This window comes from Staurois parvus, unplaced genomic scaffold, assembly GCF_062004578.1.
Source record: "Staurois parvus isolate SC_StPar_1 unplaced genomic scaffold, SC_StPar_1.0 ptg000461l, whole genome shotgun sequence".
NCBI lineage: Eukaryota > Metazoa > Chordata > Amphibia > Anura > Ranidae > Staurois > Staurois parvus.
In genome coordinates this window covers 519,071-538,448 of record NW_028318257.1, presented here as the reverse complement: position 1 = coordinate 538,448, position 19,378 = coordinate 519,071, and the positions used below count along the sequence as shown (strand labels likewise).

General features: G+C 42.2%; 1 protein-coding gene across 6 annotated transcripts in view; it reads right to left on the bottom strand.

The window, feature by feature from the left end:
• Nucleotides 1–19,378, bottom strand: part of SYNJ1 (synaptojanin 1) — a 180,846-nt gene that overhangs the window by 112,433 nt on the left and 49,035 nt on the right. For all 6 annotated transcript variants that reach the window (XM_089688925.1, XM_089688928.1, XM_089688929.1 and 3 more), the window contains exon 3: nucleotides 326–412. In XM_089688925.1, the coding sequence (XP_089545051.1) occupies nucleotides 326–412 (87 nt within the window). The remainder of the gene's footprint in view (nucleotides 1–325; nucleotides 413–19,378) is intronic.

Sequence of the window (19,378 nt, the reverse complement as noted above, 5' to 3'; positions counted from 1 at the left end):
TTTTTGTTACTATCGCAAAAAATAAAAAACCTAGAAGTGATCAAACACCACCAAAAGACAGCTCTATTTGTGTAAAAAACATTTTACATTTAATTTGGGTACAGCATTGCATGATCACACAGTTTCCAGTTAAAGTAGCGCAGTGCAACTTAGCAAAAAAAAAATGGCCTGGTCTGGAAGGGGGTAAAATCTTATGGAGGGCAGGCGGTTAACTCTGGTCAAAGCTGCATGGATAGTTTTTATCTACAGGCACCCCTTATCTGCATAGGCAGATTTTTGGTAAAGGTGAACCAGCCCTTTAAGATGGCCATTCAGAAAATCTTACCAAGATTTAGCCGCAGAACTCCCAACAGGCCGTAGGCATCCATGACTTTTGTATATCTGCTCTTAATGGCTTCTTTTTCTGCGGAGGCTGTAAAAAAACAAAAAAAGACAAGAAATAGTGTCAATGAAACTGATAACATCTGCATTCCTGAAACCCTGTTATTGTAATCAGAAAAGAGAGGCATATACAACAAACACTTCCATTTGGATTATAACAAATATCAGTGACCAAACCTAGTGTCTCCATCATTCTTAATAGGGATAAAAAATAAATAAAATTCTTAATAGGGATAAATAAAAATGAACCTGACATTGGTTCACAACTAGCCAAAAGCGGTCAAAAGTCAACCAAGGATGGATGATATTTGAGAAGCCACAAAAGGCACAGCGGATTATGTGGCTAAGTGGATTTCTAGAGTATTTCAAGGGTTATTAAACCCACAGCAGTAAAATCAGTCTGTATATGCAGTAAAGCATGCTTGTTATACTCATTGTGGAACCTAAGGGGTTAATCCTTTGCATTATGTAAAAAGGCTGTTTGACCCGGTCTTCTCTGATCCTCCACAGTCCCCAATCCATCTGTTGATAGAAGAGAGCCTTGGGGGCCAGCTGCACATGCTCAGTTTGGTATGTATTGCTAGAGTGTTTTTTTTTTCTTGGGAGAGTGCATGTGACCAGCACAGAGCCTATCAGTGCTGTTCAGACAGAGGGTCAGGGGTCCTGCAGCCTCATAGGACAATCGGAGAATGAAAATTGCTCCTACAAGCTTTAACCAGTGCGCTGATGGACACTGATAAGTCACAAGACTGCTCTAACTGCTGATGAGAAAAAGGTATTTAGCAGTTTATATTTACTAAAATAACTGCATTTCCATGTTCTGTGGGAGACCAGATATAGTGAATGCAGGGTCAGGGGTTTAGTAACACTTTAAAGTAGATGAAAAGTCTGACACTGACCATTCTTAAAAACATTCCCTTCCTCTCCTCCTACCTATCCTGTATACCCTGTGTAAAAATCTGTGTACAGTATTCACCTTTCTTTAATTTCGTCCAGGCTGGTTATGTGATCCTGCAGCTCCAGCTCTCCTGTATAAGGGATCGCTCAACAATGGTTGGGAAGTCCAGGAGCTATGACGTTACCTATAGGCTCCCACATCCCAGCCTTTGTCGTTGCTCCCTCTTTTCCCAGGGCTACAGGATCACGTGATCAGACTGGAGAGGATTAAAAAGAGGTAAGTAGGTGAGGATTGAAAAAAATGGGAGTGGGTATCGACCAAAAAAAAAAAAAAAAAATGTTCCTTGCTCACCTAGCCCTCAAAAAAAACCTGCAAGCTTGGTTATGAGCTGGGGGAAGGAGTGAAAGTGAGAGAAGCACTTCACTTTTTGAGTGAAGATCTGCTTTAAAGTGGTATCAAACCCAAATGCAGACATTTAGTTAAACATTTATTAAATTGCAGCTTAAACTTTTTAGGGTTCATGTACACTGCAGCTGATAAACTGATATTCAGGAGCTTTTCTGCGTTTGTTTTTTCAGCAGCTCCTGAACTCTCCCTAATGTTTTCCGGTGTCCATGTACACATCGTCGTTTACAGTTGTTTAGAGGAATTTGAGTTTACAGTTGTTTTTTTGAACGCAGCAAAATTGTGTTCAGGAGTAGATTTTACCAGTGTTTCAAACACCAAACACTTGAAAACGCGTTTGCGTTTAGAAGAGTTTTTTGACTGGTCCATATCCAGGGCACAATTCACTAAGCAGAGTATGCGGTAGGATACTGCAAGGCATTTAAAAAAACCAAAAAACAAAAAAAGACACAACACAATTTGAATCCACTAAAAAAAGGCTAATAAAATACCGCATGATTTTATCAAGTAATGTGGAATTTTAGTAGTGAAAAGCATGCATCATGTTTCAGCTGTCACCGGGATTCCCATTGACAACTGAACGTAAAAGAAAGAATTGCAGGCAATTAAAAAATAATTTAAAAAAAACAGTGTGGGGTCCCCCTCTCATCCATACCAAGCCCTTTGGGCCCTCAACATGGGGGGTTGCCACATGCCCCCAAAGCACCTTGTCCACATGTTGATGGGGACAAAGGCCTCTTCCCCACAACCTTGGGCTGTGGTTGTGGGTGGTCTGTGGGCAGGGTCTTATCAGAATCTGGAAGCCCCCTTTTAGCCTCCAGATCCCGGCCCCTCCCCCCCATGTGAATGAGTATGGGGTACAAAAATCACGATGTCCGCCACAGCCGCTCCGAAAAAAAAAAAAAAAAAGGCTCCACTAATGACCCTGGCCGTCTGCTCAGAAGCTGGTTTTTAGTTCTTAAATAAGTAAGGGGCAGGGCCATCACATATGTGACCACGCCCCTGTGTGACATCAGTGACCAGCATGCCCCGGTGGCCTCACCCCTTACATATTTAAGAACTGTCAAACCAGCTTCTGAACAGACAGCCGGAGGCTAGGACCGGTAGTGGATTTTTTTTTTTCCCTGGAGCGGCAGCGGATATCGTGATCGACATTGGATCTACTTCAGGGAACATTCTTTTATGAAAGGACTTGTCAAAGAATGACTCCTGTCTTTTTTCACACTACAGCTTTTTTGTTTGTGAATTGGTAGCAGTACCATGTACCCCATACTCATTCACGTGGGGGGGCTTCCAGATTCCAATAAGCTCCCCACCTGCAGAACCCCACAACCACAGCCCAGGGTTGTGAAGAAGAGGCCCTTGTCCTCAACATGGGGACAAGGGGCTTTGGAGGGGGGGGGGGGGATGAGCTCCCCCTACCCCAAAGCACCCCCCCATGTTGAGAGCATGTAGCCTGGTATGGTTCAGGGGGAAAGTGGTGCTTGCTCACCTTCTCCCCTCCCCGTTTCCTGTCCTGCCAGGCTGCATGCTCGGATAAGCATCTCGTATGGATTTTGGGGGGGAACCCCATGCCATTTTTTTTTTACTTTTGGTGTGGGGCTTCCCCTCAAAATCCATACCAGACCCAAAGGGCTTGGTATGGATGGGAGGGAGACCCCACGCTGTTTTTTAAATTATTTTTTAATTGCCGGCAATTCTTTGTTTTACATTCAGCTGTCAGTGGGAATCCCGCTGACAGCCGAAACATGATGCATGCTTTTCACTACTAAAATACCGCAAGTGGGTTTCTGCCAGTCACAGTCTGTGTCACGTCCCTCCAGCCTGTGTCTTAGAATAACAGGGAGGTGAAGCTTCCATCAATCAAGATGTAATATCCCACCTCATCATGTTTAGTTGGTTATTGGGCATGGAGAAGGAGGGAGGGAGTGGGCTGTCATTTTCCTAGTGTGTATACGCCCACATGAGTCACATGGGATGCTCAGATGTGATAAGATGGAAAGGCTCAGCATAGAAACTCACTGAAAATTGAGCATGTGCATCAGCTGCCAACACTGCTCTACAAAAACCCCAACTGCATTGGGGACATGGACAGAAGGGTGAGACAGAGAACAGCAGGATCAACCAGGTTCTTTCCAGAATACAGAAAACAAATCCCATAGTGAATGAGTGAGTATGAACAGCAAGTAAGAAACCATTTCTTGATAGTTTTTAAAGATGTGGGTTTAGTGACACTAACTTACAAAAAGGCTTTTAGACTCTCTGAAATTAAAACGGCATTATGAGATGTGGATACTTCAGATGTAGACAGTAGATGACCTGCTGTTAATATTTTTTTAGTAAATGTACAAAAAATGTTATCTCAAGGTGAAATATTTAGATAACTATAACATGACTAACTATAAATATAACCATGTACGCAAAGTAAAAACCTAAAGTTAAATAGAAACTAAAACATAACAGCTCCGTCACAGTATCATCACATAAATATTATATTTGTAAAATTAGGTTTACCAATTTTAAAATAAAGCTCAGGCAGGAAAAAAGTAAATAATTTATATGGAAAAATCACAACGTTACAAAGCCACAGTGGTGAGTTTACCTGTCTGGAAAGCAAGACTTGTAGACCATTACAGAGGGATATACATGCTTATCTGTCATGCATTATGTAACTAATTATGTCTGAACATAGACTGCACAATTTGTAGACAATGATGCAATTTCAGTGGTTGGCTGTATCAACATGTGGATGGTCAACGTTCAAAATAAAGAACTGTGTTGGACTTGACTGAAGTCTGAAAAACACACAGGCACGCGCGCGCACACACACACACTTACAATATTTCATTAGGCAAACTCTTCTATTGAATATATGGCATGTTGGTCAACCAAAAGGATTAAAAAAAAACAAAAAACTGAGCAATGATCAAAGACTTCGGGCATTCTAGAAGAAATGGTCTGAGACTGGAGACGTGATAGAAGAAGGTCAGAGACTATGGGTTTCATATAAAAGATGATCTGAGACTGTGGATATGCTACCAGAGACCGCCAGAAACTCCAGACATGCAGGAATAGCAGGCTCTCTTGAGTAAGGGCATTCTACAAGAGATGGTTGGGGCTGTTGACATGCTACAAAAGATCACCAGATACTGCAGACATGCAATAGGAGAAGATGATCAGAGACTATTGGAATTCTGCAAGAAGGCTCTCTTGAGTACGGGAATTCTACTAGAGATGGTTGGGGCTGTTGACATGCTACAAAAGATCACCAGATACTGCAGACATGCAATAAGACAAGGTCAGACTATGGGTATTTTACAAGAGATGGTTTGAAACTGTGGACATGAAACCAGAGATGGCTAGAGGCATCAGATATCCAGAAGAAGGTCAGAAACTATGGGCATTCTAAAAGAGATGTTAAGAGACTGTGGATATGCTACCAGAAATCATCAGACTGCATATCTGCAACAGAAGAAGGTCAGAGACTATAGGCATTCTAGAAAAGATGATCAGAGATGATGCATATCTGCCTCCTGTAACTATTTCTTGTAGCATGTCCACATTCTCTTGTAACATGTCCTTGTGGACTTGCTACAAGAGATAGCTAGAGGCTGCAGATATGCAACAGGAGAAGATCAAAGACTGTGCATTCTACAAAGGATGGTCTGAGACTGTGGACATGCTACAAAAGATGACCAGATACTGCCGACACGCAATAGGAGAAGATGATCAGAGACTATTGGAATTCTGCAAGAGATGGCTTGAGACTCTGGACATGCTACCTGAAATCATCAGGAGACTGCATTATCTCCAATAAGAGATGGTCAGAGACTATGGACAATCTACAAAAAAAGATCAGAGATATCCAGAGACTGTGGTCATGCTACAAGAAATAGCTACAGGCTGCTGATATGCAACAGGAGAAGGTCAGAGACTATGGCCATTCTACAAGAGATGGTCTGGGACTGTGGACATATTACAATGGATGGCAAGAAACTGCAGACATGCAACAGAAGGTGGTCAGAGGTTATGGGCATTCTATAAAAGATGGTCTGAGACAGTGGACATGCTACAGTAGAAACATGCTATACAAGCAGTTTCAAAATGCAGAGTGGCTTTAAGAGAGAATCATGGACTCATGGTACTGCTGTAGATCACAGCTTTTACAGCCCCTTCACAAGTAGCAAAGGGCTCCATTCACCATCCTCCCAGGTTGGGCAACAGGGCCCTAAACTAGTCCTCAACAGTACAGTTACCCGTGCAGTTTAATGATGACGATATTCTGCATCAAGACAGAAGCAAAAACAAAAAAATAACCCTGCATGCTGAAAACTCACTGTGCCCATGTCTCTGAAGACTAATGATATGACCTACTAAATCTACAAGGCAAAAACTAAAAGACGAAGAGGACACAGCACTTCTAAGAAGTACAGTACAAAGGAGAAATGAGCCACTAATCACAATAACATGGTGTACTTTTCCATTCGTAATCATTAAATGTAAACTGAAAACACAAAAAAAGATTGACTTCAGCAAACACAAGGGAGCAAATCCATATCAAATACAATGCTCTAAACTCTGCAGATAAACTATGTAGACTCCTTAGAAGACCAGCAGCACCCAGTCCCATCTGTCACTCTGCTTTCCTCATTATCATCCTTCTCCCCCCATCCCTTCCCGACTCTGCTCAGCTGAGGATTACATGAAAGAAGAACACAAAGATGGCCACTTTTATGCGTGCTCTGCTCTAAATCATTCTAGATCAAATTTGCAAAATGTAAAAAGAAAATATTTTAACAAAAAAAACCCCCAAAAAAACCCATTAAGAGAAATCTCTCGTGAAATACATATACTTCCCTGTCCAAAGAATACCAGTGGCCTGGCTGTCATGTTGATCCAATGGCTTCAACCATTTGTGACTGACTAAGCAAAATATGCAGAACAGGACATCCAACTTCATTTGCTGAATGCTTGTTCTGGACCAGTGACACAAGCGACAAAGAATATCTATCAAAGATACCAAACAGATATTAAACGAAATAAGTACACTTAATTGGGACCCCGATCTTATAACATTTCTTGTTACCGCTGACGTAACTTCGTTATATAGTAACATCAATCATAATGACGGTATGATGGCAGCAGATTACTACCTGGGTCTAGCAGAGAATATCTCTATAACCCATAAAACATTCATTCTTGACCTATTAAATTTTGCAATGAAAAAAAACTACTTCTGGTTTAATAATACTTTTTATCTACAAACCAGAGGCGTCGCAATGGGGGCCAAGTTTGCCCCTAGCCTGGCCAACCTGTTTATGGCCAGGTGGGAGGAAGATAACATCTATTCCATGGAATGGCCAGAATTGCTCTTCTATAAGAGGTATATAGACGATATTCTCCTATTATGGCAGGGAGAAGAAACTGCCCTGGTAAACTTCTTTGGCACGATGAACAACAATAATTTGAATATCCATCTCACTTACGAATACAGTACAGACAGAGTTAATTTCCTAGACATTTCCATTATTAACAAGGGAGGTTACTGTATCACTGAAGCGTACTTTAAACCATCGGATAGGAATGGATACATCCCTACTGACAGCTGCCACCATCCACGCTGGCTGACAGGTATTCCTAGGAGCCAATTTATGAGAATTAGGCGTAACTGCACTGAAATTGATACTTATCAAAACAAAGCACAAATTTTAAGGCAGAGGTTTCTGGATAAGGGCTATACGGCAGACACTTTAGATGCAGAGATTGATAATGTTGCCCGCATGAACAGACAGGACATGCTCTCAGGACCACCTACCTTAAAAAAGAGTATGTTCTGCCCGTTCATTACTCCATACTCTATTCAACATAAAACTATACGCTATATAATGAAGAAAAATTGGGAAGTGCTCAGAGCGGATCCCATCCTTGCTGGGGCCTTACCTACCAATCCAGAAGTTGTTTTCAGGAGAGTACCATCTTTACGCAATACGATTGCACCCAACATAACTAACCCCCCACCTCGTCCGAGCTTATTTAGTAACCTGAAAGGTTTTTTTCCGTGCAGAAAGTGTCAGATCTGTCAACATAGTAGAATGTCAAAAAAGAAAGTGGAATCATTCACCTCGACTACAACAGGCAAAAATTATACCATCTCCAACTTTATTTCTTGTAACACCCGGTACGCGGTATATCTTCTGGAATGTCCTTGCCGGAAACAGTATATTGGCAGGACGACCAGAAGGCTGCGTGACCGATTCCGCGACCATGTATATAATATTAAAAGAGGGTTCCGCGAGCACTCACTTTCAAAACATTATAGGGAATTTCATCATAAAGATCCCTCTTCCCTTAAATTTATGGGGATTGATATTGCACAACATCACTGGCGTGGCATTAATAAATCAAGACAAGTCTCACGTCTAGAAACTAAATGGATTTTCGAAATGAAATCCATGGTCCCTTTAGGACATAATGTTGAAGTGGACATCAACTGTTATATAGATAATAGCTGATCTGGCATATTGTATATACCCTGCACTATGAGAAAGGTCTTTTTTCTGACACACTGCACGCACATATGTAGTAACGACCCAATCTGGGCGAAAGGGATGCATACTAGATGGATGTCTACATGATTCATCTAGTGTTTTACTATGTGATCATAACAATACTCTTTTAGGTCATTATGTCTACATGATTTATTCAGCATTTAAAGAATTTGATTATGGTAATATCCATTTACTATTATTATGTGTGATATATATTTTTTATATTTTTTATATGATTGTTTATATGATTCATTGAGTATTATAACTATTCAATACATTATTATTATTACTGGGGATTATATTATATATTTTTATTAAGCCAATATCTTTTAAAACAATACGCTAAGTATCTATTGATCTTCAGCAGGATATAGTCTTTCCATCCATATATCTGTCTATTTAAGTGTGGGGAGACCTCATGCCTGCTAATTGCCCGGGTTTATCTCATATCCCTAATAAAATGGCGACCACTTTTTTAATTAAAGCATAGGCTTTCCCCCCCTTTTTTATATGCACATCTCTATATGCATATTTTTTATACTTTCATATTTTTTATATACTTCCATATTTTTATATTGGTACCGTTCGTATCCACCACCACAGTCATTGTCCATTTGCTAGGTGTGATATATACTGGCCATCAGCTCAGTATGATACCACCTAGACTGTTCTATTGGCATTAGCTGCGATCGTTCGGCTCGCGCATGCGCAGTTGAATGTCGGCAGCATGCTTTCAAACCAATAAAATGGCCGCCGGAACTCTCGCGCATGCGCAGTGTACCGCGCGCCGACCATTTTTAGACGTTTTCAATATCACCGATAACATGGCGCCCGCGCATGCGCATGAGGCCAAATAGCCGGCAAAATGGCGCCCGCGCATGCGCAATAGGCCGAAAAACGGCAGAACGGCGCCAGGACACTTTTTGGCGCAATTTTAGCTTATAAATAGCAGTAAGGAGACGTCAGGCATGCATGGCATCACCCCTACAGGAGACGTGTTATTACACGAAGCGCGTCTAGGAGGAGCCTCTGCACGCCTTGACGTTACGCCACCGGATCAGGAGGTCCGGTGGCCATCATTTGTATTCACTGGTCAGTGCATTTAAAGAGCTCGTTTACACTATACCTATACTGGTACTCTAACCCTGTACGTTTTACTGTTTTATCATAATGATATATACTCATTAAATACTTTTTATAATACTACACCATGAGCGTTTTCATCTCTATCACCTGGCACTGAGCCTCCACATCTCAGCCCAGCATTCTAGGAGTCCACCCAGGCAGGACAATTTGGGATATTGGTCCAGATCAACTTCTCTGGCAGCCGTCACCCCATCTACCACCAGAGGGCACCTTTATCATCAAGCTATTCCTTCATGGGACCTCCGGCTTCATGGAATTTCTATGTGCACATTAAATTGCACTTCCGGTGAGTGGGCAATTTTTCTACACCTTCATGTTAGGATGCTGGAATATACCCATTTGGATTGAAGTTATTTATACTCCATCACTGGAGTATACCTTTTGGACTGATATTTTACCACCTTGGACTGTTTAACATTCAGTTTATAGGACTTTTCCATTTCTGTCATATTTTGCCATACTTTAGATAGTGTGTTTTATTTGTATAGCGCTGCACACCCTATTTTCATGTCATTTTCCTAGAAAGGCTTTGTGGTTCCTTTTTGTGCATCAGCAGCTTTTTACTGGTGCGCTCGCTATCTCACACATTTATACTCTATATTATACTACTACAATATAGCTGAGCAGCATTGCATTCATTATGGACATTTTTGAGCTTAGACAAAAAAGGCTCAATATCCCAGAGGATACCTTTTCTGTTGATAAAGATACTGAAAATATTAGTGGTATATTTCTACATTTACAAAATATTACCTCTTCAGAAATAAGGACCTTATGGGATATATCATTACTAGAGAGATATATAAAGGATAACATGGTCCCCAGATCTCTGAGGTGGGAAGTCCCCCCAGAAACTGGTGACATTAACAATGAGCAGGAGTGGTACCATTTTTTCAACAATATGGGCCTTGATCTCTTGAAATTCCTTATAATTAGGAAAAAAAAGAAACTTACGCATTTAGACAATGAAATAAACAAAATTAGAGAACAGCTTACACCTTTTAAGGGCACACCTGAATACACTATAGAATCCAATAAACTGCAAGCACACTTAGAAGGTGTAGAACGCACACAGAAAAACAAAAAACGTAAGAAATTTTCCAGGGACACTAGTGATTACCAGAATAAACAAGTATTCAAGTGGCAAATTCCCAAAATAGATACCCCGCAGGATAATTTTTCTTCAACACCCATGAACAAACTCAATATGCAGGGAACTCCCCACACAAGGGATGATAATTATCATACATACAGACCATCCAGGAGACCCATGACTAACAATAATGTCGCATCCGTCCCCACTCAAAATAGGTTCGAACCTCTCTATAATATGGAGGACGAGAATATTGGCTCGAGAGATATGAGATGGCACCCAGTTCAATCTAAGAAACCACGCCACAATTACAATTCTCCTCACCAACAGCAACGTAATCATAATAACAATAAATTTTCCCATCAACAACAATACAGACAACCAGGGAATCAAAATTACCACCATAGTACACCTAGGAATCAAAATTACTACCACAGCACACCTAGGAAAACTCAAGGCCCTCGACATCCTAGCTCCCATCATAATGGACAATCTTATCACTCCCCACAGAGAAGAGTAACTTATTCCAATACTCACAATCATGGGAATTATAACAACCACAATAAGGACCATAATCATCATCCAAATAATTACAACCATCAAAATAACAATTATAATACAGATTCACAACCACGTCCACATTTTTTAGGAGGGGGATGCACAAGAAAAAGAAGTGCAAGTACAGAGGATGTAGAGGAGGAAAGAGGGTTAACAGACCCAAAGAAAAGGAGAACATAACGGGTAAGGGCATATACAACCTAAGTGGTACAGTTTTAACAACACAGGAACTTAAGGTTTTAGACAAAGGCTTAAAGTATGCACCTAAATCGAAACTTAACAAGTTTCAAACCTATGTGGACATTCACAAGTTCACAAGGAAATTGTCAATCAAAAGACACTTTATGAATAAGCCCATAGGATCCAATAATCCAACTAACAACTCCCATCATTCCAATCTCAGAAACGCATCTCTATTTAACCCCCCACCATACAAACAATCATACATCAATATTTTCAGGGAACTAGTTATCAAGGATGTTGAAGCGATCAGAATAAAACAACCACGCAACCCTAAGGATCTTGATATAGGCCTCAAATCTCTACTAAATAACAAAGATCTCGTTATTCGGCCCGCTGACAAAGGGGGAGGCGTAGTGGTTTTAAAGAAAACAGATTATATCACTGAGGCCTTAAAAATCCTTGGGGACAAGGACACTTACACCACACTCCCAAAAAATCCGCTCATCGCATACAAAAAGTCTCTGAAGAGCCTAATTAAACTGGGATTTGACCATCATGTCATTAATAATAAAGAAAGAGATTATTTATGCCCTAAGGCACCAAGACTTCCAGTTTTTTACTACCTCCCTAAAGTACATAAAGACCCCATACATCCTCCGGGTAGACCAATAATCAGCGGAATTGGCTCGCTATGTTCTAAAGTTGGTGAGTACATCGACTACTTTCTACAACCTTTGGTTTCATCCACCCCATCTTACGTCAAAGATACCAAACAGATATTAAACGAAATAAGTACACTTAATTGGGACCCCGATCTTATAACATTTCTTGTTACCGCTGACGTAACTTCGTTATATAGTAACATCAATCATAATGACGGTATGATGGCAGCAGATTACTACCTGGGTCTAGCAGAGAATATCTCTATAACCCATAAAACATTCATTCTTGACCTATTAAATTTTGCAATGAAAAAAAACTACTTCTGGTTTAATAATACTTTTTATCTACAAACCAGAGGCGTCGCAATGGGGGCCAAGTTTGCCCCTAGCCTGGCCAACCTGTTTATGGCCAGGTGGGAGGAAGATAACATCTATTCCATGGAATGGCCAGAATTGCTCTTCTATAAGAGGTATATAGACGATATTCTCCTATTATGGCAGGGAGAAGAAACTGCCCTGGTAAACTTCTTTGGCACGATGAACAACAATAATTTGAATATCCATCTCACTTACGAATACAGTACAGACAGAGTTAATTTCCTAGACATTTCCATTATTAACAAGGGAGGTTACTGTATCACTGAAGCGTACTTTAAACCATCGGATAGGAATGGATACATCCCTACTGACAGCTGCCACCATCCACGCTGGCTGACAGGTATTCCTAGGAGCCAATTTATGAGAATTAGGCGTAACTGCACTGAAATTGATACTTATCAAAACAAAGCACAAATTTTAAGGCAGAGGTTTCTGGATAAGGGCTATACGGCAGACACTTTAGATGCAGAGATTGATAATGTTGCCCGCATGAACAGACAGGACATGCTCTCAGGACCACCTACCTTAAAAAAGAGTATGTTCTGCCCGTTCATTACTCCATACTCTATTCAACATAAAACTATACGCTATATAATGAAGAAAAATTGGGAAGTGCTCAGAGCGGATCCCATCCTTGCTGGGGCCTTACCTACCAATCCAGAAGTTGTTTTCAGGAGAGTACCATCTTTACGCAATACGATTGCACCCAACATAACTAACCCCCCACCTCGTCCGAGCTTATTTAGTAACCTGAAAGGTTTTTTTCCGTGCAGAAAGTGTCAGATCTGTCAACATAGTAGAATGTCAAAAAAGAAAGTGGAATCATTCACCTCGACTACAACAGGCAAAAATTATACCATCTCCAACTTTATTTCTTGTAACACCCGGTACGCGGTATATCTTCTGGAATGTCCTTGCCGGAAACAGTATATTGGCAGGACGACCAGAAGGCTGCGTGACCGATTCCGCGACCATGTATATAATATTAAAAGAGGGTTCCGCGAGCACTCACTTTCAAAACATTATAGGGAATTTCATCATAAAGATCCCTCTTCCCTTAAATTTATGGGGATTGATATTGCACAACATCACTGGCGTGGCATTAATAAATCAAGACAAGTCTCACGTCTAGAAACTAAATGGATTTTCGAAATGAAATCCATGGTCCCTTTAGGACATAATGTTGAAGTGGACATCAACTGTTATATAGATAATAGCTGATCTGGCATATTGTATATACCCTGCACTATGAGAAAGGTCTTTTTTCTGACACACTGCACGCACATATGTAGTAACGACCCAATCTGGGCGAAAGGGATGCATACTAGATGGATGTCTACATGATTCATCTAGTGTTTTACTATGTGATCATAACAATACTCTTTTAGGTCATTATGTCTACATGATTTATTCAGCATTTAAAGAATTTGATTATGGTAATATCCATTTACTATTATTATGTGTGATATATATTTTTTATATTTTTTATATGATTGTTTATATGATTCATTGAGTATTATAACTATTCAATACATTATTATTATTACTGGGGATTATATTATATATTTTTATTAAGCCAATATCTTTTAAAACAATACGCTAAGTATCTATTGATCTTCAGCAGGATATAGTCTTTCCATCCATATATCTGTCTATTTAAGTGTGGGGAGACCTCATGCCTGCTAATTGCCCGGGTTTATCTCATATCCCTAATAAAATGGCGACCACTTTTTTAATTAAAGCATAGGCTTTCCCCCCCTTTTTTATATGCACATCTCTATATGCATATTTTTTATACTTTCATATTTTTTATATACTTCCATATTTTTATATTGGTACCGTTCGTATCCACCACCACAGTCATTGTCCATTTGCTAGGTGTGATATATACTGGCCATCAGCTCAGTATGATACCACCTAGACTGTTCTATTGGCATTAGCTGCGATCGTTCGGCTCGCGCATGCGCAGTTGAATGTCGGCAGCATGCTTTCAAACCAATAAAATGGCCGCCGGAACTCTCGCGCATGCGCAGTGTACCGCGCGCCGACCATTTTTAGACGTTTTCAATATCACCGATAACATGGCGCCCGCGCATGCGCATGAGGCCAAATAGCCGGCAAAATGGCGCCCGCGCATGCGCAATAGGCCGAAAAACGGCAGAACGGCGCCAGGACACTTTTTGGCGCAATTTTAGCTTATAAATAGCAGTAAGGAGACGTCAGGCATGCATGGCATCACCCCTACAGGAGACGTGTTATTACACGAAGCGCGTCTAGGAGGAGCCTCTGCACGCCTTGACGTTACGCCACCGGATCAGGAGGTCCGGTGGCCATCATTTGTATTCACTGGTCAGTGCATTTAAAGAGCTCGTTTACACTATACCTATACTGGTACTCTAACCCTGTACGTTTTACTGTTTTATCATAATGATATATACTCATTAAATACTTTTTATAATACTACACCATGAGCGTTTTCATCTCTATCACCTGGCACTGAGCCTCCACATCTCAGCCCAGCATTCTAGGAGTCCACCCAGGCAGGACAATTTGGGATATTGGTCCAGATCAACTTCTCTGGCAGCCGTCACCCCATCTACCACCAGAGGGCACCTTTATCATCAAGCTATTCCTTCATGGGACCTCCGGCTTCATGGAATTTCTATGTGCACATTAAATTGCACTTCCGGTGAGTGGGCAATTTTTCTACACCTTCATGTTAGGATGCTGGAATATACCCATTTGGATTGAAGTTATTTATACTCCATCACTGGAGTATACCTTTTGGACTGATATTTTACCACCTTGGACTGTTTAACATTCAGTTTATAGGACTTTTCCATTTCTGTCATATTTTGCCATACTTTAGATAGTGTGTTTTATTTGTATAGCGCTGCACACCCTATTTTCAAAGAATATCTATCATTACAATTTTTGATACAGTTCTGACCCCAATGGAACAAAATACATGTAGTACTTCGTCCATGTTGCTAAGTGCTTTCTGGTGTTGCGTGTCATGGGAAAGTTTTCGCAGCCGAGACAAGCTGCAGCTATAAATCAGCAGTCTATTTCAGAACGGTTGTCGGATCGGCAGTAGGAGCAGGTTGGACCGCACAACTATGGTTGGAAAACACATTGAACAAAGCACAACAGGTACTTTGTCCTATAGGGGATAAAACTGGTGGTGGAGACTGTCACATCAACCTGCTTGCCTCTCCACCTCATCCAATCAGAGAACACCTTCATTAATTGAGATCCTGCAAAGCATTCCTTGAATGGTATCCCCACCAAGCGAACAGCTTCCTGTGTTTATAAAGCAGCAGCTCGGCACAGGACCTGGTAGAGATACCATACATGTGGGATCTATGGGGATCCCCCAGGTATGGTACATACATACTTAGACTGGTCTAAGCTGTGAACATTGCCACACTTGGAATTCATCTTTAAAGTGGTTCTAAAGGCTGATGGTTCCATATGTGAATGGACACACGGAGCAGCAGGTGCCCCCATAGCAAGTTGCTTGCTGTGGGGGAACCTGACAGAAGGGACGGACCTGGAGCGCTAGCGGGGGACCCGAGAAGGAGGAGGATCCGGGCTGCTCTGTGCAAAACCACTACACACAGCATGCAAGTATAGACATGTTTGTTATTAAAAAAAAAAAAAAGCCTTTAGAATCACTTTAAAAGAGTATGTAAACCTAACATTTTATATTCCTGATATGTGCGTGCTGTACCATTTACTGTATGAAAGTATCCTGTTCTCTTTGTATTGCTTCCTTTGTGTCAAATCCCTGGTGTTCCTGCCAATCCTGCTTTCCTATTAAAAAAATTGACTACACTAGGCAGCATGGTCGGTTCTCTAGCTGTGCTGGAAACACAGCCTGCTTTTCTCCCATGATCAGACTTGATATGTTTTGCCTTTCATTTCTATTTTGAACTGAATGGGTTGTTTTACAATCAGTTTAAAGCGGTTGTAAAGGCTGAAGGCTTTTTTACCTTCATGAATTCTATGTATGAAGGTAAAAAACCTTCTGTGTGCAGCAGTGCCCCCAGTCCCCTCAACATTTACCTGAGCCTCATCGTGATCCACTGATGTGAATGAGAGCCTCGGCTGTCCAAGGTCTCTGCCTCCTCATTGGCCGAGACAGCAAGTGGGAACCATTGGCTCCCACTGCTGTCAATTACAGCTAGTCAACCAATGAGGAGAGAGGGGGGCAGGGCCAAGCCACGGCTCAGTGTGTGAATGGAAATATGGAGCAGCAGGTGCTTCCATAGCTTGCTATGGGGGCACCCAACAGGAAGAGCCAAGAGAGCCTGCAGGGGACCTGAGAAGAGAAGGATCCACGCTGCTCGGGGCAAAACCATTGCACACAGTAGGTAAGTATAGACATGTTTATTACTTTACAAATAAAAAAAAAAAAAAAAAAAAAAGGTTAGAACTGCTTTTTTGTTTCCTATATGCCTGGCGATCATACCCCACCTAATAAGGCCATACATTATGCAATTTTTTTCTTTCAATCATGGGCTAAAGGAAAGAAATGTGCTTGAAAATTGTAGTCAGTGTTACATTACATTACATCTAGTTTATATAGCGCCAAAGGGTTTGCTCAGCGCTGTACAATAGAGGGGTGGACAATACATGAAACATTACAGCACCTACAAGCAGCACACGAGGGGTTATAGGGCCCTACTCTTTAGAGCTTACAATCTAGGAGGGAGGGAATAGTGGTACAGGAGGAAGTGGCTGTGGGGGATGGAGTGGTAGGAGGAATGAAGGAGAGCAGCAGTTAGGTGAGGGTGGGGTAGGCTTCCCTGAAGAGGTGGGTTGATGGGAGAATCCCTCCCGCCGCGCTATTGTATTCTGGCAGTAGAATGTTTCCCCGCCATCACAATGCAATGAAATAGCCAACGGCAGTGATCATATGAAGAGGGGAAAAAAAAAAACAAAAAAAAAAAACAACACTTTGACAGGCTGGTTGTACAGAAGTCGATCAATAGATTGACTTAACTACAACCAGCCTGCCCATAGATGGATTGAAATTCAGCTGGTTTCTGCTGAATCGGACGAATTTCAATCCATCTAAGGCCAGCTTAAAATCAGTAGTAAATTGCACGTTAAAAAAATGTAAAAAAAATAAATCCCCTGCAAGGTAATGTCATAATATTATGAAAGACTTAGCACACCGCTGGAGGGCTTCATTTTGAGGTGTCACCACTGCAGAGGCTTCCATCTTCACCCGGTCTCCCTTCCGGGTTTGTGAGCTCCGGCCGTCTGACTCACCAGGCTGTGATGATGTCACTCCCATGCATGCGTGTAGGAGTCCCAGGCCACGGCACAGTTCTCAGACCACATGTGCCAGCTCTCAAAAAGAGAGAAGATCTCCTAAAAAGTGCACATTTAGGAGATCTCCATTTTATTCATTATACTTTTATTATAAGCTTACCTGTAGGTAAAAATTAAAGGGTTTACTACCACTTTAAGGGTTCCCATTCATTCCTCCACTACAGCCCAAACACTGAAAGATATCATCTAGTTGGCTATTATGGAGTTTTTAACTAGTTGCCGACCGCAGATAGCCGAATGACCAGACGATCTCCGTGATCGCTGTGTCCTACGGACACAGCTGATCACGTGATGTGGTAAAAGGCCAATCACAGCGGTCTTTTACCACGTGATTATTTGTGTCCAATGACAAGCTGATCACCAGGAAATGCAATTGCCAGTTCTCGGCTGCACTTTCCTCACGCTGTCAGAGCATGAGGAAAGTACTGCCGAGAAACAGCAGTTGTCAGAGCAGGGATCGGCACCAATGATGATCAGTGCCCTGATGATCGGTGCCCAGCAGTGCCACCCACCTGTGCCCAGCAGTACAGCCCAGCAGTGGCGCCAGTCAGTGCCACCTCATTAGTGCTGACTATCAGTGCCAATCAATGCCGCCTATCAGTGCACATCAGTGCCGCCTCATCAATGCACATTATTATTATACAGTATTTATAAAGCGCCAATAGTTCGCTCAGCGCTGTACAATATAATGGGAGACAATACATGAGAGTACAATAACAATACAATGCGATACACGAGGGGTTCGAGGGCCCTGCTCCTTAGCGCTTACAATCTAGGAGGGAGGGGATAGTGGTACAGGAGGAAAAGCTGTGGGGGATGGAGTGGTAGAAAGAGTGGAGGAGATCGGCAATTAGCAGGGGGTGGGGTAGGCTTCCCTGAAGAGGTGGGTTTTCAGGGTGCACCTAAAGGAGAAGAGAGTAGGTGATAGTCTGATGGGTTGGGGCAGGGAGTTCCAGAGGATGGGCGATGCCCTGGAGAAGTCCTGGAGGCGGGCATGGGAGGAGGAGACCAGGGAACTAGAGAGAAGGAGGTCTTGTGAGGAGCGGAGTGTGCGTTTTGGGTGATATTTGGATATTAGGTCGGTGATGTAGTTTGGGGCAGTATTATGGACAGCTTTGTACGTCAGTGTTAGGATTTTGAATTTGATCCGTTGCCAGTGGAGGGATTGGCAGAGGGGGGTGGCGGAAACGGAGCGGTTGGTAAGGTGGATGAGTCTGGCTGCTGTATTCAGGATCGATTGAAGCGAGGATGCTCTGTGGTGAGGCAGGCTAGTAAGGAGGGAGTTGCAGTAATTGACTCGTGATATGATGAGGGAGTGGATGAGTTGTTTAGTGGTTTCTGGGGTTAGGAATAGGCGTATTTTGGCGATGTTGCAGAGGTGGAGTCTGCATGAGTTTGTTAGCGTCTGGACTTGGGGAAGGAAGGATAGATTGGAGTCAAGAATGACACCAAGTACTCTGGCCTGCGGGGCGGGCCTGATGGTGGCATTGTTGGACGTGATGGAGAAGTCAGTGGGGAGGGGGGGGGGTGCGCGGGCTGGGGGGAAGACTAGGAGCTCAGTTTTGGAAAGGTTCAGTTTAAGGAAGTGGAGTGACATCCAATCTGATATGTCGTTCAGCAGGCTAGTGATTCGGGCAGAGACTGAGGGGGTGAGGCGAGGGGTCGAGAGACAGATTTGCGTGTCGTCGGCGTAGAGGTGGTAGTTGAAGCCGTGAGTGTATGAGTTGGCCAAGGGAGGAGGTGTAGATGGAGAAGAGAAGGGGCCCGAGGACGGAGCCTTGAG